Below are 23857 nucleotides of genomic sequence, written 5' to 3'. Positions count from 1 at the left end.
AGATGCGAAACGAGGACAACCACTGAGACCTACAGCTTGTTTCTCCTCTTTTGTTATCTTTTGATTTCCCTTTCTGAGACACGGGGACTCTGATGCATCTCCCCAAACATAATGGAAAAAATAGAATAATCTCAGGAGGATTTAAACAGGAGACTTGCTCCCGTTAATAAGAGACACTATTTGCAAAGGATAATCCCTTAGATTATTTCACAGCACCCAGGCTACTACAAAGCCAGACTAATCCATACTGGAATTTAAACATCCACTACATCCAGCAATAAAGCAACATGCTTTCTGAGGTTAAAGTATCATCACTGCCCATCCCCTAAATTTATGCCACGAATACCCGAACCCTGACAAATGGCACTTTTCGTTGTGAAAAGCAGGCCAGGCAGACATTAATTTCTTCTCCTCCTTTAATAATAGCCAAGAAAATGAGGAGTTGATTCATCGAGATAAACATACTGTGGAGCTTACCCAGAGGCTGAATGCCATTAAACTATTGTTTGAGAAGAGGGTAAAATGAGACGACATAATTAGTTATTAGTCATCAGTTAAACCTCAAACCATGTGAAAATAAACGATGGAAATAAAACATTTATGCATTTCCATCGTCATATATTCATTTAATAAAGGTTAGTTTGTTTAGAATGCACTTTGTCACAAAACAGCTCTAGCGTGTCCGCTGTAAAAAACAAAAAACAATTAAGATACACGTGGAAAATATACGTAAAGAGAGATGAATCCTGTAACACCAAAAGAAAATTCATCCACCCTGGGACTGTTGCAGAACGTCTCCAAGCCTCTGCATATGATGTCGATGTTAAATTGTAATGTTGTGATTGTCATGTCTTTTCTGTCTTTTATTTAAATGAACTTATATAAAAAGAAGGTCACCCAGAGAACCCCTCCTCAGACGACTGTCCAGATTTTAAGTTTTAAAGAAATTCTGCTTTACAGTTTTTATGTATTCTAGGAGACAAACAATTCAGTGCTCTCAGGAAATGTGAGATGGATATTTGGCATATTGGTAAGTTACCATAAGTAAAGACAACATGCTGGCACCTTGACTCTGTATTACATCACTTCTAAATGTGGAATATTTGTGCACCACTATAGCTCAAACACCTGACTGGAGTCTGCAAGTACATAACCTCTGCTTGCCTTCATAATCAATCACACATTAGCAGTTTGGTAATGTTTGCTGCTACCACTCACTCCTAAGTGACTCGCCACACAGGATATACTCACTTGCCAGCAGCGTAGACCTCCGCTGTGTCAAACAGATTGATGCCATTTTCATAGGCCAGAGTCATCAGCTGCTCTGCCATCTGTTGAGAGAACAGGGGAGAAGGAACAGAGAGGGGAAATGATGGGGTGAGACCACTGATGTGAGGTGTTAGTAAATTTTAATTATGAAGCTGGCTTCACAGGACTAGAGTCTGCCTGTTGACTCTGTCAGAAAAGTAAAAATAGGCTTCTTGAGCAACCTAGGATATCTCAGATCATATGGAGGGTTTCCATTCCAAAGCTTTGATGGATAGAAGCTGACAAAATGCATCTGCTCTCACCTCATCTGTTATCTGTCCACCAAACGTCACCCATGTTCCTAAAGGGAATGACAGAGAAGTGGGGTCAGAGAATTAGTACACAAACATGCAAGTAGAATAAGAACCTTTTTGTTCTTTCTGACATACTTAAACTCAATTTTTTCACACTCTGTTTAATAACACTTTCTCTCTGTATAGAGAACAGGTTTTATATTGGCCTCCCCGGTCTGTCATACTGAGTCTACAGCACGCACAAACAGTTTGTCTTGTGATCTTACCTAATCCAAGGCAGGATACCCGCAAGCCCGACTTCCCGAGGTTTCTGTCAAAACAGAGGAAAATACATTAAAACTAATGCCGCACTGAGGTGGCAGTGATTTATGATCTTTTGTCCTCAGGCGGTGGCTGTGACCAGCACAGTCTTTCAGGAATGACTGTTTGAAAAACAAAATAAACAAAAAACCCTATCGAGCTTCACTAGAGTTCTCTCATCTTTAGGTTGTTGCTGCAGTGGAGTGACAGAAGCTGGAAAGAACAAGACTTTGTATGGATCTGTAACTTGCCCGAATGAATGTGAGAGTGAATGAATAGTGGTATTGTAAAGCGCTTTAGGGGTCCCGAAAAGCGCTATATAAATGCAATCCATTATTATTATTATAACATAGTGCAGCACTGACACATGTTGAGGGGATGGCTAACGAAGCACATCAACGTATGAGCTGACAATGAGGTGTTTGTGCTCACCAAAATGTCGGGGGGGGGGGGGGGGGGGGAATCAGAGACAGGAAGTGAGTATTAAGCAGTCCCACCATGACATCCACTGAAATTTCTCACAGCACACCAGGATCCCTCAGCCGCCATCTGACTAAAATCCCCTGCAGCAATGCGGAAGCTTGACTACACACAACAACTTGCTCCTAAAGCTGGCGTCTCTGAGCTAATCACAGTCCAGACAGACCCCTCTGCTTGACAATCACAGCTTTGGTTAGGTCTTTAGCTTGTGCAAGCTTTTGCTTGTGCAAGCTTTTAAAGTTTTCTAATATGCCTGTGGTTCCTCAGTATCATAACAGATTTGTTATGAGCACTGTTATATAATCATTTCACAAGGAAATCAAACCATCTCTTCTGGTCTGCAAAAACCTGACGACTACAATATTTTATTACTTCAGAGTTTTCTGATCTAAGACATTAAAAATACAAAACCAAACGTGCTGCTTCTGGTCAAACACCTTCACGAGATAATCTGGCAGTGTAAAAAAGATAAAAGAAATGTGGCAGAGATGATGTAACGTGTGCAGGAGTCAACGTAAGTATGTGGGAGGCTATCTAATATATTTTTATAAGACTGGCTGTATAGAAGAGCTGAAATGAAAAAGGGGTAGAGAGGGAGACAAAGGTGTGCATGTGTGTAGATGTGCGTTTTATATGGCTGCTTGTAACAAGTGGGACTGTGCATGCATGTGAGTGGGTGTTCTGTGAAGCACTGATAAAATTGCTGCAGTAACTAACAACACCACTTTCTTCAATGTGTTCTTAACACCAAGTTCAGAAACAGAGACTAAAGCTGCTGAAACCTCATTGTTATCGTACATTATCTAAGTCAGTTACTGTACACTTGTTTAGCACATAAACAAAAACAAAACAATGAAGCTTAAGGATTTACCTTTCATGCTCACTACCATCCAACAATATTGGCTCGACTTCTGGGTCAGTAAACCAATATAGATGCTCATGGAGTCTATTTATTTCTATTCTTTGGTTTCTGAGAAAAGCTCAATATTCTAAGCCATCAAATGTTTGGGTGAGCTCAAACAACACTGAAAATTCAGTTTGTGTATTTTGCCGTTTGTGTTCCACTTGTTTCTACGAAGAGCCTCATTAAAATGATCTGTTTGGGTCAGTGAAGTCTGGCAGTCGTGTTACACTGTAAATCAGAGAGCAAGATGACATCACATATAGGAGCCTCCTGCTTTATAAACAAACAAAGTTTGTCATGAGGGAGAAGAGAGCGTGATCTAATGAGTCCATGTGTCCTAACGCTGCATCGCAGTACAAGTCTACTGTGGCAAACCACTGGAGCCCATCAACAATTAACTGCCTCTTAATTGCATGAGTAAAACTGCCCCTCGGGACGCTGTTGTGCGGCATCACAGAGATAACCAACACCAAGAGCAGTTTCCTGACTGAAACTGTCAGTGGAGCATGTTTGCTCCAGAGTATTTAATGATTTTAGAGTTCACAACTATATTAAGAAAATGAGATGCAAAGTAAACATTTCCATCAGGTGCATTAAAGCGTATTACAAAGCAAAGTTTTCTGTCTTAACTGTCACATGAGCACGCTAAAACATGAATACTGCACAGTGGATGTGAATGTACAAAAAGAGAGGAGTAAAAGAATAACCGTTCCATCATTGTCATTGTTAGGATGTACCTTTGTCAGCACACTGTTCTCTTCAATATTTTACTGGAGTGGCCTTGAATGCTGCATTGTGCATTTCGGCAACAATCCTCCACCAGGGCCTGCAGGTACGCAGGAGTCAAGTTCCTGCTGAGCCTCAGCATACATGAACCGCAGCAGTGAAGTCATCCATCTCACAGCCTCCTCAATAATGAGGGAGACAGGTACAGTACAGGACAGTAACAACACTGTAGCCACACGGACAAAGCCAGAAAGGACCCACCGAATCGGACAGATGTGAAGTATGCGCAAAGCCCAAGTGGAAAGGGGAAGGTTTTTCACTGTGTCACACTTTGTGTGATTAAACAGGGCCTGGAGTCTGTTTAGAGTTTGTTTACACACGTGTTACACAACACATTAGCGTGATACAAAACCTGGATGAGAATGTTAATCACTGCAGATATTTTTCCTTTCAATTTATAGGTTAATTTTAAGTCAGAGAGATCTCCTGGACCACCCCTGACTCTTTTTGTTGTGTATTAATTATTTAAATAGTAATTTGCAGATTACTGACTCACTATGCAGCAACACAACAAAAATATAGCTGAAAAAAACCATCTTCAATCACAAAACAAGCAGCAGACACTATGGCTTCCAATAGCACCATCTTATTTTGTGTGTTCATTGCATGAATTAAATAAATAAAAACATAATTATCTGTCACGTTACTGTAGCTTTGCTTGTCAAAAGGAGTCACACATTTTCTATCTGCCAAGGCTTAAATGGGTAACTTCCCATAAATAACACAGTCCCATCTAATAATTTCCCTGAACACAAGTTTTCTAGAGGTCCCACTGGGGCAATTAATACAATTTTATACATCAATATTATTTAACATGTTATGCAGTGGCATCTATCAGCTTAAGAATTAAGCTGACACTACAGACAGAGATGTCCTGCGATACAGAGCAGGGCATGCAACCCTTAGGCCTTTTAAAGTCAGATTTGATAACATCATATCAGCCATATACACTGATGAAACAAAACATTAAGTCCACCCCCTGCCTATTTGTCCTTTGTATGTAGTAAAACATCTCCTGGCTCTGCAGAAGCCTCTAAAGGTGCCCTGTGTTATCTGGCAACCAAGATGCAGATGCAGACCCAAGTCCTGTAAGTTGTGCTTTGTAAATGCCACAGATTTGATTTGTTCCAGCACATCCTGCAACACTGTGGTGCCGGTTTATGGGTTATCCTGCTCAGACTAAGACTAAGTCCTGTACTGTTTCGCCTTCATGAGATACAGAATATTACAAAACATACTATGAAAAAAAGCTGTACTCTTACCAAATAATACATCTGCTCACACTGCTCAGAGCTGATCTAAGGTGGGAAAATTACATAACAAAATCAAAGGGAAAACTTGGGTGAGCAAAAAGTAGAGCTGGTGGCATCCAATATCAGAAATTAATCTCAGCAGAATCTCCAGATTCAACGCACAACGATTTCTCACACAGCTATGATGCTACAGGGAGTGCAGAATTATTAGGCAAATGAGTATTTTGTCCACATCATCCTCTTCATGCATGTTGTCTTACTCCAAGCTGTATAGGCTCGAAAGCCTACTACCAATTAAGCATATTAGGTGATGTGCATCCCTGTAATGAGAAGGGGTGTGGTCTAATGACATCAACACCCTATATCAGGTGTGCATAATTATTAGGCAACGGCCTTTCCTTTGGCAAAATGGGTCAAAAGAAGGACTTGACAGGCTCAGAAAAGTCAAAAATAGTGAGATATCTTGCAGAGGGATGCAGCAGTCTCATAATTGCAAAGCTTCTGAAGCGTGATCATCGAACAATCAAGCGTTTCATTCAAAATAGTCAACAGGGTCGCAAGAAGCGTGTGGAAAAACCAAGGCGCAAAATAACTGCCCATGAACTGTGAAAAGTCAAGCGTGCAGCTGCCAAGATGCCACTTGCCACCAGTTTGGCCATATTTCAGAGCTGCAACATCACTGGAGTGCCCAAAAGCACAAGGTGTGCAATACTCAGAGACATGGCCAAGGTAAGAAAGGCTGAAAGACGACCACCACTGAACAAGACACACAAGCTGTAACGTCAAGACTGGGCCAAGAAATATCTCAAGACTGGTTTTTCTAAGGTTTTATGGACTGATGAAATGAGAGTGAGTCTTGATGGGCCAGATGGATGGGCCCGTGGCTGGATTGGTAAAGGGCAGAGAGCTCCAGTCCGACTCAGACGCCAGCAAGGTGGAGGTGGAGTACTGGTTTGGGCTGGTATCATCAAAGATGAGCTTGTGGGGCCTTTTCGGGTTGAGGATGGAGTCAAGCTCAACTCCCAGTCCTACTGCCAGTTTCTGGAAGACACCTTCTTCAAGCAGTGGTACAGGAAGAAGTCTGCATCCTTCAAGAAAAACATGATTTTCATGCAGGACAATGCTCCATCACACGAGTCCAAGTACTCCACAGCGTGGCTGGCAAGAAAGGGTATAAAAGAAGAAAAACTAATGACATGGCCACCTTGTTCACCTGATCTGAACCCCATTGAGAACCTGTGGTCCATCATCAAATGTGAGATTTACAAGGAGGGAAAACAGTACACCTCTCTGAACAGTGTCTGGGAGGCTGTGGTTGCTGCTGCACGCAATGTTGATGGTGAACAGATCAAAACACTGACAGAATCCATGGATGGCAGGCTTTTGAGTGTCCTTGCAAAGAAAGGTGGCTATATTGGTCGCTGATTTGTTTTTGTTTTGTTTTTGAATGTCAGAAATGTATATTTGTGAATGTGGAGATGTTATATTGGTTTCACTGGTAAAAATAAATAATTGAAATGGGTATATATTTGTTTTTTGTTAAGTTGCCTAATAATTATGCACAGTAATAGTCACCTGCACACACAGATATCCCCCTAAAATAGCTCAAACTAAAAACAAACTAAAAACTACTTCCAAAAACATTCAGCTTTGATATTAATGAGTTTTTTGGGTTCATTGAGAACATGGTTGTTGTTCAATAATAAAATTATTCCTCAAAAATACAACTTGCCTAATAATTCTGCACTCCCTGTAGCTAGTTTTTTTTCTGCCTTATTAAGAGTGTCTTTGCAGTATTTTTCTTGTTTACGTTGGCTAAACAGCCCCCTACCAACAAGAAAGAAAAAAGCTGTGCTATTTTTGGCCCTCTCCACTGCTCACTGTTTTTATGTGCGTATGTGTATGCATCCCATCTGCCCTCCACAAAGCAGTCAAACTATGTGAAACACTTGATCCCAGATTAGTTCTGCTAAACCCAGTTAGCCAGGAGACCATTTACCAATTAAATCAGCAAGAGATCAGGCAGAGAACTCCACTGCCTTAAAAGAAACTGATCAAAAACACAATTCTCAAGATTTGAGTTGTTAATGAGCTCTACATATTGATGTACTGATATGATAATGTGGTACAACACATACAATTCTTATTTAATGCATGGATCCTACTGTAACTGTGTGCTTTAGATTTACTAGCATAGTTGAGAGTGATGAATGAGGAAACAAGGTCACAGAGCTGCAAAGATTAATGTGTTGAGAGCTATGCCAACTGAGTAGAACTATTAATACAACCTCATCTGTGGCTTCAACTTCAAAAGAAAGCACACACTGAATGCCACCAGCTCGCACTGGCTGCAGGTGGTTTTTCTCCTCCATTCAAGTCTATGTGACAATTGGAGGGAGGAAGGGGGGGCTTTAAGGGCACTCATTACGCTCATGGATTCCACTAGTCTACTAGTGTAAATTTGCATGACTCACACTTGTAACTACGTGTATTCATTAAGGTAGAGTTATCCACCTTCAATAATACTCACTGTCTGGGCCCAACTATTACTGCTGCTGCTGAGAGACACACCAATGAACTGTAACAGTCAAAACAACAAAGAATAACAAATGCTTTAACCTACCAACTATGTTGGCCATAAGTGGACCTTTTTAAAAAACAAAACAAAAAAAAAAAAAAACTCTTACCGTAACTCATTCATTTCCCTTTCTATACATGTAAAATGGCTCTCCCTCATCTACTTCACCACTAGGCGAGACGTGGAGATAACCTTGTCGTCTGCAAATACAATTGGAGGATGAGGATGGTGCAAGGTAGCCAAACCTTTGTTTGCGTCGCAATTGTGTGCAAGAAACATCTAAGTCAAAACTGTCATATGCAGAGATGCTAACATAGCAAACTATCACAAACCTGAGCAACCTTATCCAATTCAGGGTTCCTAGATCTCACAGGGTGAGAGTCAGGATACACCCTGGACGGGTTGCCAGTCTGTTGCAGGCCCAACAGATACAGAGAAGCATTCACCCTCATACATACGGCCAATTTAGAATCATCAGTCAAACCATATCTTTGGAGGAAGCTAGAGTAACTGGAGAAAACCCATAACCTGTTATGCAGCACTGTTAACCACTGCACCACAGTGGTTTCGCTTGCACGTGCAGGTAATAAACAAAGAGAGGAACAGGATGGAGGACTTTGGTTTGCCAAAAAATTTACACTACCATTATCTGCTTTGTATGAGCTGAAGTATACAGCATGTTAAGCCTAATTATCAAATTACCTCAGGATTCACCTTACTGGTATGAAACATGAAAATGTTCAGTCCTTTGTTGTGCACTTCCTACACCCTGAGGATTTGTTCATTGCTGCTAGCAGGATGACCTTTCTTGGAACAAAACAAAAAAAAACAAAACATAGTGTTGCTCCAGAAAAAAGCCAAAGATGGATTTGTGAGGGAGAGTTTTGACTGCAGGCGGGTGGATTTAAAAAAAAAAAAAAAAAAAAAAAAAAATTAACATAAATATTCTGACATTTTAGCCAATATGCTAAATCTATTTTTGATCTAAAAGAAAATGAGAAAATCAACATCAAACTTCTCATAGGTGTCTCTTATAATGAAGCTAAAAAGCTTAGCACAGCACTCAATTTCCCCACGCTCTCTAAAAGCATGCACATTTTTTAAATATAGGCACCATGAAGCAGACAACAGTAGAGATCTACGTTACAAATCTCAATCTTTGACCTATCACTCTATCACGTAACTTTTTAATAACCACCTTACCGTAAGCATAACCTTCCATCTACATGCAAAAACACATATACAACAGGTCAGGATAGACGTCCCAGCTAAATATGAATTTAAGTCTTCATACAACAGTACAATGAGTGGTGCAATACTTGAGTATTTACTATCCATGCGTGTGGCCAAGGCAAAATTAGTGTGTTCTCAAGAAAATATAAGAAGATTTATGACATTAACTGCAACCAACACGGGGTTTCCTCCAACTGTCAAAAATGCAATTTGTTTTTAGGTTGAAGTTGCAATTTTATTATATTATGCCATTTTTATGGAGTTAACTTCCTTTGTTGAATGTATTCTGTTTAACACTGTATTCTGTTTGCTTGTAGTGCCGTGTTTGTCAGCAGCCTGAGAAGATGTCAAATTTGATTTAATATTGTGCATAGAAAACATCTACACACCACAGCCAAAAACACAGAGCCAGTGGCAGTGAAGCACTTTAAGACAGCTGTCAATGGCAGTTTATTTTCTTCTTGGACCTAAACAGATTGTTGGCTCAGAGGGTTTTCCCAAGGCTGAATTTGTTTTCATCCAACTCAGGCATTTTCAGAGGTTCTTGTCTGGGGATAAATCTGCCCGTGCCTACAGGAATGGAAACTCTTCTGCTTTGTGCTGGAGAGTAGCAAATGGGAGCTTAACAGAACCTGCGGGGTATTCCAAGTCCAAGCAATGGTTCATACTGTATACTGTGTTTTTAATATCATACTAAGCTGTACTCAGAACCAATATTGGTCTGATACCAGCTGCGATTCTGGGATTAGATATCAGTGAAGAAAAAGCATAATCCAAAACAACCCATTATCCCAAATTACAGCATAGCGTAGACGAGTAACAAAAGTCTCTTTAATCACAGCTGATCCTTGGAAAAAGTTGCCATGATTGGTTTCACAGCTGATATGTGAGCTCAGTCATTGACAAATGCATGATTAACAGATTCGTTGTTTAAGAGAGGGGAAACAATGGTATTAGGTATCACCAGATACTCAAGTGTAGCAGTATCGGCCTTTGAGCCATCCCCGAATTTAACATTTTAACATTTGTTAAAAGTAATAACTTCTCAACTTAACCTAAGATAAATCACAAACACACCTACAACAATTATTTGATAAATCGATGATTAAAAGATGTCTCACAGACAATCGGTCCCGTTTTGAGAACTAAAAGCCTAAATTCTGTTGTTGCAGCTACAACACTGTTTCTCGAGGAGTTGAAACGTGTAAATGCAAATTCAGCTGGCACTGCATTAAAACTGACAATCTGCATTGGAAATCACTACTTTGGCTCAGGAATCACTCTGAAACCCATTATCTGTGAACAAAGTTTGTCAATGTGTCATCAAATGCAAAACTCAACAGGTGGAAAGCATTTGATCAAAATATTATTATTATTTGCTTTAAATTATGTATTCTAACTATAATGCATAGTTCAAAAACAGCAACCATTAATGAGCAGGGGTTCATTAATGCATTTGGCATAGTGAACTTGAACATCTGTGAAGGCACCAACAATGCTGAATGACATACATTTTGGAGCTATAAGTGTTTCAACAACAACTTGTGGACAAATGAATCTGGGTGCCAAACTGGCCTGTAACCCACAGTAATTTTTTCAAACATTATAACATACGGTGCTTAACAAATTTATTAGACCACCACCCATTTAACACACAATTAACAGTAATACAGTGACCAAAATCACTTTTTATGTTTCTGTAATGGTTAATCTACCAGTATGCACAAGGTCTTCAACTTTAAATTACATCTTTAATGCTAAAATATAATTATTGTTGTTATCCAAGAATTTTCACATTTACCATTTTCCATAAGAGCAAGAGGGGAAAAAAAGGAAAAACAATGTTTTAATTGGGATGCCAAATTGCATTCATTTCCTTGCATTCCTGAACAGAAACATTAATTTTAGAGGTTTTCTGACTTCTCAGAGAAATCAAACATGAATAAAGTTTGACATTTAATTAATAAATAATTACATAATTTGTAGTTTTAAACAAGTTTTTGAACAGGCAGAATAAACATCTGTATTCCAAAAATTAGCACACAGTTCTAATCAGTTTCCACACAAGAGGAAGTCAAACTGTGCCACAAATGTTTTTTTCTGAAGTGTGCCACTGACATCTGACTCAAAGTGAGCATATAAAGATAAATATGATGGTTTTCTTTGTAACAATGGCTCATTTTTTTAAACTTCACTTGTATAGCTTAGACGTCTATGACTGTAAACTGAATATGTTCGGGTTTTAAATGTGGAAAACTGACATATTTTTCACAAATTTGACATTTTACAGAAGCAAAAGAGATGAATCATTAATGTAAACAAATGACTGTCAAACTGTAATCAGAGGTTTTAAAAACACGCTGGTAAAAGATGTTGCTGATAAGAAGGAGATTACACTGGGTGCTGTGTCAATTAGGAGCAGGCACATACCATCTGGCTAATTTTAAAAAAAATAAAAAATGTTGAGGTTAAATATTCATAATACACATGACTAAGCATCATGCTGGGTAAGCTAAAGCTCTAGCTTTGTGCTGTACTGGATCCTCATATTTGAAATACTTTTGTTTGGTTGTTTGTTTGTTTTTACATATTACATAAGATGCAGTTCAAATGTTTCTAATCCAGAACACGAGATTAAATGCCGTTTCACTGCCACGGCAAGTCCGTTGATTTTTAATTTGGAAATATAAACCGTCTCCTTACTGTATCCACACTAACAGCCAGCTATGGAAGCTAATCTATAATCTTAAAAACACTATGTACATACTGAATATAATCACACTTTTTACTAAATCTGTATTATACTATGCCCTACAGTTATGCTTAACCTTTCAGGCTAAAAAAAAAAATAATACAATGAAAGGAGTTATAAAAATCACTGCAAACATACTTCAGGAAACAGTAGAAGACATCCACACTTTAATGCTAATCTATTCTGTTGCACACTACCTCTTCTTGGCAGTGTACACCAGAATTAATAAATCTAAGCTATTTCTAGTGCATTTATGAAAATAACATGCAGAGAAAATGAGTGGAGCTAGGACACGCACACAGAGGCTCTAATTAAACTCTATCAGTGAGGCAAATAAAGAGCAGCTTACATGAAGACACGCTTACAGATACATAGGCTAAATATCTTACAACAAACCCCCCACCGCCCAAGCTTACTCACTCTCCTGTGCACCGATACAGTCAAAACCTTGGTACATACACTGAAATGTGAGAGTACATCAATAAATGAACCATGCCACTCTTTGGCAGTTTCTCCCCACATGCCCAGAGCAAACAGATGGCGAATGTTCTGTACACATTTAAGATGGTACCTAAGTGGCTACTGTGGCCTCGAATCTGTACTGTGGATTATGCTTAGTATTTACTTCAGAGTAGCCAAACTGTACTGCTGCATGTTTGTTCTGTTCAACCACCACGGCTTATTTATGATTCATATTTTAAGGGGGAGTGCAGGCTGTGGAAAGCTGGTTCCCTGATGACGAGAGCCCTCAGAAGGCAGGAAAACGTCCCAGCAGGCTCCCACACTCACGACGCCCCAAATCTCACACCCACAGCTTTTGTCACCCGAGCCGTAGCAATGCATGGTGTGGTATTTGTGTAGTGAAATAGTGAAAAAAAGAAACACTCATACTCATTATTCTTAAAAACAAAAAACAAATCCTTACACAGACTAAAATGTTGCCAGAAACGAGCACCGCGGATGCATCTTCAATCTTACAGTCACAGCTAATAACATTAAAGCTGTATGGTGATAATTAGTGTGTAAATGTTTCATTTTCAGAACTCGGAAAATTGACACTCGACTCACATTTCGCTTTTTGTAACAGTATCTCTGCCATCTGCTACATTAAGTGACTTCAAGGTGCACTAAACAAAGACACCCCCCAGGCTTCCAGGCTCCAAGCTTTTTCTTTTTTCCATTATCGATAATGACAATTTCACACAACGCAATTGTGGGATTTAAATGCCATTCGCTTACACAACACTGCCAGTAGTTATTTACTTTGGCTGGGATTCACTGTCAACTTTACAACTAAACCTCCAGACGTGCGAGGAATCCTACTGACAGTTTGGGCTAAGGCGAATTACTTGTAGATTTACACCAGGGGAGGAGATGAGTCAGCTCTGATTTACATGGCCTATGCAGTAAACGACACCGAGTGCAACACAGCATAAGTGTTTTGTAGCTGATGCGGACTGTGGCAAAGAACAAAGAGCATGCTTAGAAATATATCTCTCTAGAGCGCAACGGTTTAAGATGAATTCTTACAGTTTGACTGCACAAAGCACAAAAATGGCAGCCCAGCGGAAAAGCGATACGTTCAGAAACCCATTTACCTCAGCATTACTTTGCAGCAGTTTATTTGCAACATAGTGGGATGTAAAACTATCTCTTTTGAAGGCGAGTCAGCCAGGGTTTGGGTGACTGAGTGAGGAGCTGATAGTGGACTGTGAATGGCAGGGATCTTATGGGATTGACTCTCCACCTGCACTGCCTGCCCAGTCTCACAGATATTCTTCCATTCCTCGAGAAGAACTACTTTACATAATCACAAGCCATTTTGTGTGCGTCATTAATTCAGTCCTGACTGAAGGCATTTAATCATTCCTTAGAAGAGGTGCAGGCTCTCACAGTCCCGCCTGATTATTTTAACCAGACAAAGTGTCTCATTTCAGAACTACAGGCAGCACAATAAAACCGCTGCAATCCCTCCATCCCGGAGGAAGGAGACGCTCACTTTGATGATTTTCTTGGCCTTGTGGGGAGAGGTCACTCCTCAACCTGCATCCCTGCCCACAAACAAATACCGTCTTGGTCCAAAGTTGCCATTCAAGGAAACGAGAGGACAGCATGCAAATGAAGCTAATGTGAATTTCACACTGCTATTCTGCAGTGAGGATACTCGGGGAAGTTTTCTTGGGTGGATAAGGCAGCTTTAACTGTATTCTTTTTGGGCCACAGTTATAAAACCACCAACCTCTTCAGCTGTCAAATCAGCATAATGAAAAATTCAATCTTCCTTTAACAGAGAGGAGAAAATGCTTAAGGATAAAAAGCAAAATGCAAGGCCATGTTAAAGGGCTTACAAGCTTCACCTCCAAGAGGCATGTTTCAAAGTGACATGAGCACAGATCACTCCAGCCAACTGTACTTCCTCGTGGGCAAAGGGCCTACACCAGCATTAACCTTAGCAATCTCCCTTTCTTGCTTTCACTCTCTTCCTTCCTTCCCTTTCAGTCGCATCTCTTCAAAACAAAACCACAAACACTATGCTGTAGCCTCAGTCCATGATTCTTTGAGCCTCATGCTACATTTAGACCTGCATTACCTTCAGTTTACATCAGATATGGGTCTGGTTCACAAACACCGAGCCTGTTATGTAGTTTGGACTACAATGAGGAAGACAAGAACACAAACAGCCACTGGCCCCCTGAGCTGAAAATGATTTTACTCATTCACTGTCATTAGCCTCAATAATGACGCCAAGACGACGAGGCTGCCGCTAGCAAATTAGATGCAAAGGATTGTGATGTGGCTTCTGAAAACAGTACTGAGGATAGATGTGTTGCCTCCAAACAGCTCTCCATGTTGTCAGTCAACAATCACACTTCACATTTCTTAATGAAAATGTAAACTGACTGACACAACATTACCTTCAGATTTTCTTGCCTTTAGATTTGAGCTTCAAAATGTTATTATACTAATAAAATGATCAGAATTGAAAAATATGTTCTTGATAGGGTATTGTTTACTTTCCTATATTGTCCTGCAAAAATCAAACATCCACGTATCGTATCAAACGTGGCTTGAGTCAAAAAAAGTATTTGACTAAATTTTTAATCACTGTACCTAAAAAAAAAACATTTAAAAAGAGAAAGTATACCTTAGCAACACAAGACTACAAACATGAAGAAAGTACATTAGTCGGTGCTTATATATAGCAGACAACAGCAACTTGCTATTTAAAATGGATAAAATGTTTCTTTAAATTTTCATACGGCTCTTAAATTTTCTTGCTTTTTCTTGCAGGCCTTTTAAATAAACTTATCAACCTTTGATCATCTTTGAGTCACATGTGGGAAAATATACAGAGAGAGTCATTACTGAAAAATAAGACTGAATCAACTGTCCTATGCAAAGTGGATCCACTGCATTAATGACCAGATTGCTGCAGTGCATGATGCGCTGCACCTCACGGTGCTGAAAAGAAAGGTGAACTGCTTTTTCTCACTGATGCATGCAGAATTCTTTGTTCTGTACTATGGTTCAATTTGCAATTCACTCTTTTACCCTAAGTGCTTCAATATGCATTTAAAGCAATTCCACATTTACTATTATTCTGCTGCTTTTTCAGCCCTTTTGTCAAAGCTGGACTAATCTGAACGTTTCACTGCACATGTAGAACACATTTGCATTTTAATTTAAAGGCATTTCCAAAGGAAAACCTTTGCTTAAATGGTAAGTATGTCCTGTGTTAGATAACAAACAGTCATCAGTCTTCATGTCCACTACACGGGTTAAATAATTTGCCTTAAGTGATAGAAGAAGCTATTTTACCAGCACATAATCAGTAATCAGCTGTCTGGGGAGGTGGAATAAAATTCAATGCAGTATTTTATTAACATTTATAATGTTGCAGGCAGAACCCAAAGTGCAACGTGTTAATATTTTTCAATGATGTCAATGGCAATTTCCATTAGCATGCTCTTTCCATAACAATTGACAACTGGCATCAGTTTATTTAGTTTGTGAATTGAAATACAATCAACCTAGTTACACCAAGTTAAAAGCAATCTGCAGTGATACTTATGGAACTACCATATTATTGTTTTAAGTAGTTTTAAGTATTAAGTAGTGCACTAGAGATAATACTAGAAAGTACTAGTAATTAACTACAGAGGGAGTATTCCAGTATATCTTAAATAGAAATAAAATCAGTTAAAACTACAATCTTTCTTCATTGCTCAATAGTTAAAGTTTTGGGTAAATTTAAATAACTGATTTTGATAACTTACTCATGGCAGGTGTCATCAATCGGAAAGGAATAACAAAAACAAATTAGCACATCAAGGGGGAAAACAATACATCCATTTTTGGTGAAGTAGTCTTGGTGGAGTCACAGAATTTGACAGCCACCATCATTCAAAATCTGCTTTGATTGGATGTGGCAATTTAAATGCTAAATGTCTTGAAGTTTTGGTATTTAGCCAGATGCAAATCTGTTAAGACATGCCCTACCTATACTTCATGCCAGTCTTCACACTTTGCTCGCTGGAGGAAGGCACACTCTGCACAGAGAGTTGTCCAAGACTCCGAGCCACCATCGCCACTGCTCTGAACTTGCTGCGGGTGCCTGTGCTGGGGCTGTTGGCATTCTGTCGATTTAGCCGGTCCTCCGTGTTGCGGCTTACCCCTCCACGATGATCCGTGCACACTAATGACACCTGCATCCTGGCTTCTGGCCGACTGTCCCAACTGCAGATTCCTTAATTAAACTCTCCTCTTTATGAATAAGGAGAGGAAAACACCAAGAGGTGCAGAGCCCAAGGATCCTCTTGGGAATGTGAGACTGTTCACTCACAAGAATCGAGCTTCACACTGCGCCTCTGCAAGAAATCACTGCCCAGTCTCTAGAGTGACTGTCCAGCACAAAATGTTGCAGAAAAAACAAAAACAAAAGGTACAAGAGGTGGGAGGGCAAAGGAAATGTGTGAAAATGGTGATGGATTGCTGATCAGGTGAAAATAAAGTCCTGGCAAACGAAGTCCAAATTCAAGCAAAACATTATAGAAACCTGCAGTCACTGCAGACTTTAGACATGAAACTCAAGTCTGACACAATGCAGTGGATAAAGCAACAATTTCTTTTAAAGTAATAATAAAATTAACAAAAAAAGAAAGAAAGAAAGAAAGAAAGAAAAAAAAAGAAAAACGCTGATTCTCCACTAAGTTTTTCCTCGATTGTCTCGGGTGTCTTCTTCTTGCTTTTTCTATTAATCAGAAGCTTGCAGGCAGATTCAGAGTCTTGGAATTTCCTTTTTAAAACTGAGCTTAGTGCTAAAGATTGCACCTCTTGGTGCCAAGCTTTAAGAGTAGCAACGCGTAGATCCACACAGAGAGATTGAAAGAATAAAACACGACACACAGATCCAGGAGGTTTTCATCTCTCCTTCTAGGTCCGCCTCGGCAATTACGCTGGCTGATGCATATTCGACTCAATACTACTGCATGTTAGTAAAAGGGCAACCTCATATTCACCTCTCACTGTTGCCTGGATTAAACTTACATCTGTATGCCCTGTGCTGAGCATAAAGCAGCACGGTGCACACAGGAGAGAGATGGAAGGGGAGAGAGAGAGAGTGAGAGAGCGAGAGAGAGAGCGAGGGGGGGTGGGGGCTGTGGTGGGAGGGATATGAAGAGAAGCTAAGAGGAGGAATATTCAGAGAGCCACGGCAGCGTGAGAGAGCAATGCACTGAAATCTTGTGTGTTTACAGCAGCTCTACAAAGACAGGGTGGTGCATTTTTGTGCTCCTCTCTATCTGTCGTCTGTTGCCCTGCAGTGTGATTTCATTTAGTTATTCTGTCAGGAGAAAAAAAAAGGAAGGATGAATGCTCAAGACTGTGCATTGCCTATGGCCCCAGAAAAGGGGTTTCTCACGTGGGTCTGTTCAACTGCCCATGAAACATTTATTATGCAACTTTATCTATGACAATATAAGACGGGCATGTGACGCACATAGCCGTGTACTGCTGTAAATTCAGCTTGATCAAGAATGAACTGATTAAGTACAACAAAACGTCATCAATTCATCTATATTCACCACGTATTAGAAACTGATCTGATTAACAGTAACAGGCACACTCAGGTGAACGGAGGAGGAACATGCAAGAGTGAACAGTAGAAACACGATAATGGTTGCAGGTTGAAAAGTAAACAGCACATTGACTGCAGCTTGGTGAGACAGTAGATGAGAAGCACACTCTCAGTAATATAATACTGAAGCTTATCTGAGTGGATCAGCGAGTGTGCCAAGGAGATAATTAAAAGAGATGCCATCAGTAGCAGACACGTATAGTAAAGCAGTCAACGAAGAAACCCTCCATCAAAGGAATCCAGCAAACAGGCTGCTGCTAACTGACAGCTCTATTCTTAGATTGGCGACCTTTTGGTCTACTAGACTTAAATAGAGCCCTGAGGGGGAAAAGGTGGTCTAATTGAACTGAAATCTGATTTAAGTTTCACACTGTGGACAGAAAGCAGAGAAAACAAGCAACAAATGACCTTCTGTGAATGCTCCTTCCTGCCACAAAGACAGTGAGAAGTATAGAGGGACCTTCTAGTGACAAAATACTAATCATACTCAATGTCAGGGTGACAGGGAAGAGATTTGGGGACATTCCCTTCACCATCAATGTCTGCTCATTTTTAACAGAGCAGATGAATACACCAAGACACCGCTTTAGCACAGGGTATGGTTTATGCATTTGCCACCACTGTGGTAGAAACATGATGCCACAATCCACGCTGCTCTACTCCAGGACTCCCAAGAGTTGTGACATGTGGAAGGTACTGACAATTGGGAAAGGCCGGGAACACGAGCTTACGCTGTCAGACACAGTCTCTTCATAATATACATCCTCCCTCTAGGTACCATCTTCCGCAAATTTGATCTTCAGTTTCACTGTTTTGCTGATGACACCCAGTTATATCTCTCTTGCAAACCTGATTCCTCCCTCCCACCTTCCTCCCTTACAGAATGTCTATCCGAGTCAAAATCCTGGTTTACCTCTAATTTTCTAAAGCTCAGTGAGGATAAAACTGAGAGCCTCCTTATTGGCACCAAATCCAACCTTTTGAAGGCAAACCATTTCTCACTCACCATCGATAACTCCACAGTTTTCCCTTCTCCTCAGGTTAAGAGCCTTGGTGTCATCCTAGACAGTTCACTTTCCTATAAATCTCACATCAATAAGCTCACCCGTTCTGCCTACTTCCATCTACGTAACATTAACAGATTGCTTCCTTCTCTTTCCACCCAGTCTACGTCCATTTTTGTCCATAGTCTTGTTACCTGTATTGACTACTGCAATTCTCTTCTGCATGGTCTCCCCCAAAAATCCCTCCATAAGCTCCAACTGGTTCAGAACTCTGCTGCTCGCATTATCACCAGAACCCCCTCCTACCAGCACATCACCCCTGTTCTTCAGGAACTTCACTGGCTCCCTGTGAAATTCCGGATAATTTTCAAACTTCTTCTGCTCACCTTCAAGGCCATTCATAACCTGGCTCCTCCTTACCTTTCTGACCTGTTAACCACTACCTGTTCTGCCCGTTCACTTCGATCTTCTTCTTCTATCCAGCTTGCTGTACCTTCCTTCCGCCTCACCACCATGGGAAGCAGAGCTTTCAGCTGCTCTGCTCCCAGGCTGTGGAGTGGAACTCTCTGCCCCCAGAAATAAGAAACATTGGTTCTCTCCCCCAGTTTAAATCCCAACTCAAAACTCATCTGTTCAAATCTGCATATTCACTGTGAATCCACTGTTTGTTAATTTTATCTTGTGCTTTTGTTTTATTGTTCTTATTCTGCCATTGTTTTTACTAAGTGTTTTATCCTATTGTAAAGTGACCTTGGGTGACTTGAAAGATGCTCATAAATAAAAATTTATTATCATCATCATCATCATCATCATCATCATCATCATCATCATCCTCCTTTACATGTACACTGAACCTTGACTAAACTCCCAGAGTCACAGGAAGTTAGTGGGAACACTTTACTTATTCAATTCTAGAAATCCACATGTTTTTTAAAAGGAATCAATATAATCCTCTATAATCATATTTATCTTACTGCACCTCCTGCCATTTTCTGCAGACTGCCCAACTCCCACCATCAAAACTACACTGCAACTTTCAATGTTCATTTTAAGAGACCTGTAAGATGTCTAAACTAAAAATGACACCACACACACCAACGCTTTCTAATTAACAAATACAACAGGATCTACGAACCGTTACAAAAATACACCAACAAAAAATATGTTCAATCCAATAAATCACGCCTGTCACATTTACTATGATTTAATAATTCGCCACAGGCACATCTGCCAACTTTCTTTAGACTGGCAGTATGTGTTTTATTCCTTCTGACTATATCTGGAAAGCAAAAAAAGGACCAAAAGCCCAGAGAGAAGGAGAAGAGAAAAAGAAATCATTAACTATGACTGACACCTAATCACTGCATGATGACATGACTGTTCTCTTTAAGAAATGTTAGCAGGCATTGCTGTGAGCATGCCTGACAGATATTTTAGGAGTATACACCTACTGCTGCCAAGTGAAGAGCTGATAAGTAAATCCTTTCTTCAGAAAAAAAACAAAAAAAGACTTCCTAGTTCCACTTTTTCAACATGCAACACTTCTGCAGCAGAGTCAAGACAATGCCAAAGGGGAAGACTTCATCAGTTACTCATAACTTAATAAACCACCTCAGTGTTTAATTCATTACTCAAGTTTTCACTTGGATGACGCATCAAATTGCACTGCAGTGGTCACACTGCCTACTGGCTTGGTAATGAACTCCGAGTCAAAGTCATTTCGAACAAATGTGTGCACTTTCAGGATCTCCTGCAGTCTTTCATGCACACTTTCATCGGGGTTCTTTCCCCAGCACCATTATCGAGCAAAAACTGGCCTGAGCATTTGTACTCATTCATCACAGAGAACATTTGTAATGAATTAACTTCTACTCATTGTTTGTTGCAAGATAAATCAGTCGTGACAGATGATGTACTAAAAATAAGTAACTCTAATCTTCACATAATGCCTTAGAGTGTGGCTGTTAAATTGCTAATTAGTGACAATATGTTTAGGAGGAACACAGTAGGGTGGCTCCAACCGTGTTAAACTGTTCTGCAGGAGTAAAGAGCTACTTTTGGATTAATGCTTAAAGGAAACAACCAAACAACACCTGAAAACCTTTGAAGTTCCTACTGTTAGATCTGGACTCAGTAGTTGGTTGTTAGTTAGCAGTGCTGAGCAAATCTTATTACAGTGCCCTTTCTTGTGTGGGGGCCTTAATCTCCTCGCTTTGATTAAGTGACTGATTTGAGGATATCAAAAAAAGAAAAAAAAAGAAAATCTACTGAGCGTCTAAAATATCACAGTGAGTGAATGCAGAGGACTGCTACGGCCCTCATTCAGTGTGTGTGGGGGAGGAAGAGGAGAGATAAGCTGAATGTTCAGAGCAGAACATGTGTGCTTCCCTGATCACGACTGCAGTCGACTAAAATTCGCCAAAACCAATAACAGCACCTTTTTTCAGGCGAGAGACAACAAAGAAAACAAAAGATTGAAGAACAACATTCAGTTTCAAATTTACCATGTAACAGCTGCAAATACACACAAACGGCTATAAAAATGTATTCCACTTCTTACAATCTTATGTCCTTTATTACTAAAACTTGGAAAAAGACCACACACACACACACACACACACACACACACACACACACACACACACACAATCAAAACTATTGACTATGTTCTGCTCAACTCAACAGCCTTGGTCAGAAAGAGGCTTAGGCCCATCGATGTTGCTATGCCATAATGAAGCCTCAGGAGTCTGTTCTGGCCGTACAGGAGCTCAGGCAACTGCTTTCTTCCAAACTATAGCACACATACTGCAACTAAGACAACTTCTTTAATGAACGGAGCATCAGAAATTTCTCTGACCACAGAAGTACTGTTGGGTACGGTTGTGAGCACTGATTCTTCGGCACAACCGCAGTCTTATCTCTAAAAATAGGCACTGGCTCTCCAAATCAATTCCACACACTGAGCACAAAATACAAAGAATGCCCTTGGCGGCTGAAAGGGGAAAGGGACCTCCAAAATTGACATTTGTCACTGGCGTGAGTGTTACACGGAGTCTTTCACTAATTCGCTTTCAGGGGCAGACAGTCTGCGCCGAGTCAAGATCGGTACGTAAACTAGCAAGTCTATAGACCTAATCCGTCCAAGCTAGTTTAGCAAGCAAAGGCTTCTTGTAGTCATCTATAAGGACTACAACACAGATAAGGATTCCCTTTAAGCGTACAATTAAACAGGGTTGTTATCCAGCTATATTCTGATTACCCAGTCCTTCAAGATGGGTAATCAGAATATAGCTTAAGAATATCAAGTCAAAACTAGTTTAAGCGTTTCATCTCATGCTTTCTCAGACTTCTTCTATGCACATTCAGTATCTTACTGTTAATTTACAAAAGCTTAACCAGGGATCTCAGCTCATGGCCACACCTGTATCATATGTAACTTAACTCCACACACTTGTGAGGATTTGAGTAACCATGTGAAAAGTATAGCATCCCCAAGATGATGTGTGTGTGTGTGTGTGTGTGTGTGTGTGTGTGTGTGTGTGTGTGTATAAAAGGGCTTAACAGAGTTAATGGAAAGAGAAGTGAGGTCAGACAGATTGACAGTGTTGATCGACAGATGCTTTTCTAACAGCTTAATGCATCCCGAGGCTGTGTCTGAACATTTCTAATTGAGTCACTATGATGAGGATGTAATTAAACAGCAGTATTCCAATTTCTTTATGTGTTATATTAGCATCAAGACTTTGTTTTCTTTCTCTACCGTTTCATGGTCTGAATGAACTCAACTGTGACAAAGATGTACTGGAGATTTGGAATAGCCATCACAGAAATACAAAGAAATGTAGAAAATTAGGTCTAGCTCTTTGGCGATTCTGGGATTTCCTGGGGAAACAGCAGAGCGATGGTCACATCTGCGAGCAACGAGTGCTGCAGTTTTTAATTCTCCAGTGAACATGGCAGATTCCCCGCAGACAGCTGGGCTCAGGAGGAGTTGTCATTTCAGCTGTCCCCGCTGACACGTCTAACGGAGCAGAAGACGATCAAAAAATAGAGGACAGGAAATCCCTGTTCTTATGTAATATAGTCATAGTGGCTCAAATTTAAAATTTAAAAAAATGCTCTGCAGGAAAACACGTTATTATATTTTAAATATGGCACATGGTAACTTTAGCATCTCATGTACAATGCTCATGTGTATAATGGGTTGTATACTTGTCTAGAAAACAAAATAACACGTTTCTGGAGCATATTGTGGAATAAACAAACCAAGTACCGATTTCACAGCCATGTGAGGCTTTCAAACCCATAATTTGAGTAACAAGGTGTGCTTAAACCAAACATAGCTGATTTACACACTATCTGGTAGGAAAGAGAAGGCAAGAGAGGGGATGAGATGAGGAAGCAGAATAATCTGGTCTGTTCAATGGGAAATCTTCCCGCTTGCCTGTGTGCATTTGTCATACCTAAGGAAATCTTCACATAGCCAAGTGTTGCTAGGCAGAAATATTCACTACTGCACACATTTCAATGGAAGGATGTACTACTCGAGCCTAGCATTCTGCTTCCAAACGGCAGCTATACTGATGAAATTGCCTGGCAAATTTTATGTATTTAACACGTGCATTGAAATTATATCACAAAATCCACTGACATATAAAATGCAAAACAGGCTGTGACTGGAGACCCATTTTAAGTTATCTACGAGCACTGTGACATCTCTGAAAATCCACAGATCTTAAGACCAACAAAGACCATCGCTTTCGAGCAAATGCCACTCAAAGTTAAGCATTTGATGGTCCTGTCACACAAATGCTGAGGAGTTAAACTGAGCTTATGAAACAGATGGTTTGTATTTTATTCTTGGCTGCT

General features: G+C 40.1%; 1 protein-coding gene across 4 annotated transcripts in view; it reads right to left on the bottom strand.

The window, feature by feature from the left end:
- kcnab2a (potassium voltage-gated channel subfamily A regulatory beta subunit 2a) overlaps positions 1-23857 on the bottom strand; it is a 111271-nt gene that overhangs the window by 23361 nt on the left and 64053 nt on the right. For 2 of the 4 annotated variants that reach the window (XM_082534743.1, XM_082534744.1), the window contains 3 exons: positions 1829-1872; positions 1572-1609; positions 1252-1331 (listed from right to left, as the gene is read on the bottom strand). In XM_082534743.1, coding sequence (XP_082390869.1) covers positions 1252-1331; positions 1572-1609; positions 1829-1872 — 162 coding nt within the window. Of the gene's footprint in view, positions 1-1251; positions 1332-1571; positions 1610-1828; positions 1873-16348; positions 17381-23857 lie in introns of those variants that run through there. The other 2 variants (XM_082534745.1, XM_082534742.1) reach the window with 2 other exon arrangements.

Source organism: Aulonocara stuartgranti (genome assembly GCF_965226115.1).
Source record: "Aulonocara stuartgranti genome assembly, chromosome: 5".
In the NCBI taxonomy this organism is placed as follows: Eukaryota; Metazoa; Chordata; class Actinopteri; order Cichliformes; family Cichlidae; genus Aulonocara; species Aulonocara stuartgranti.
Note: the sequence above shows the minus strand (reverse complement) of the source record. Positions and strands in the feature narration are given on the sequence as shown.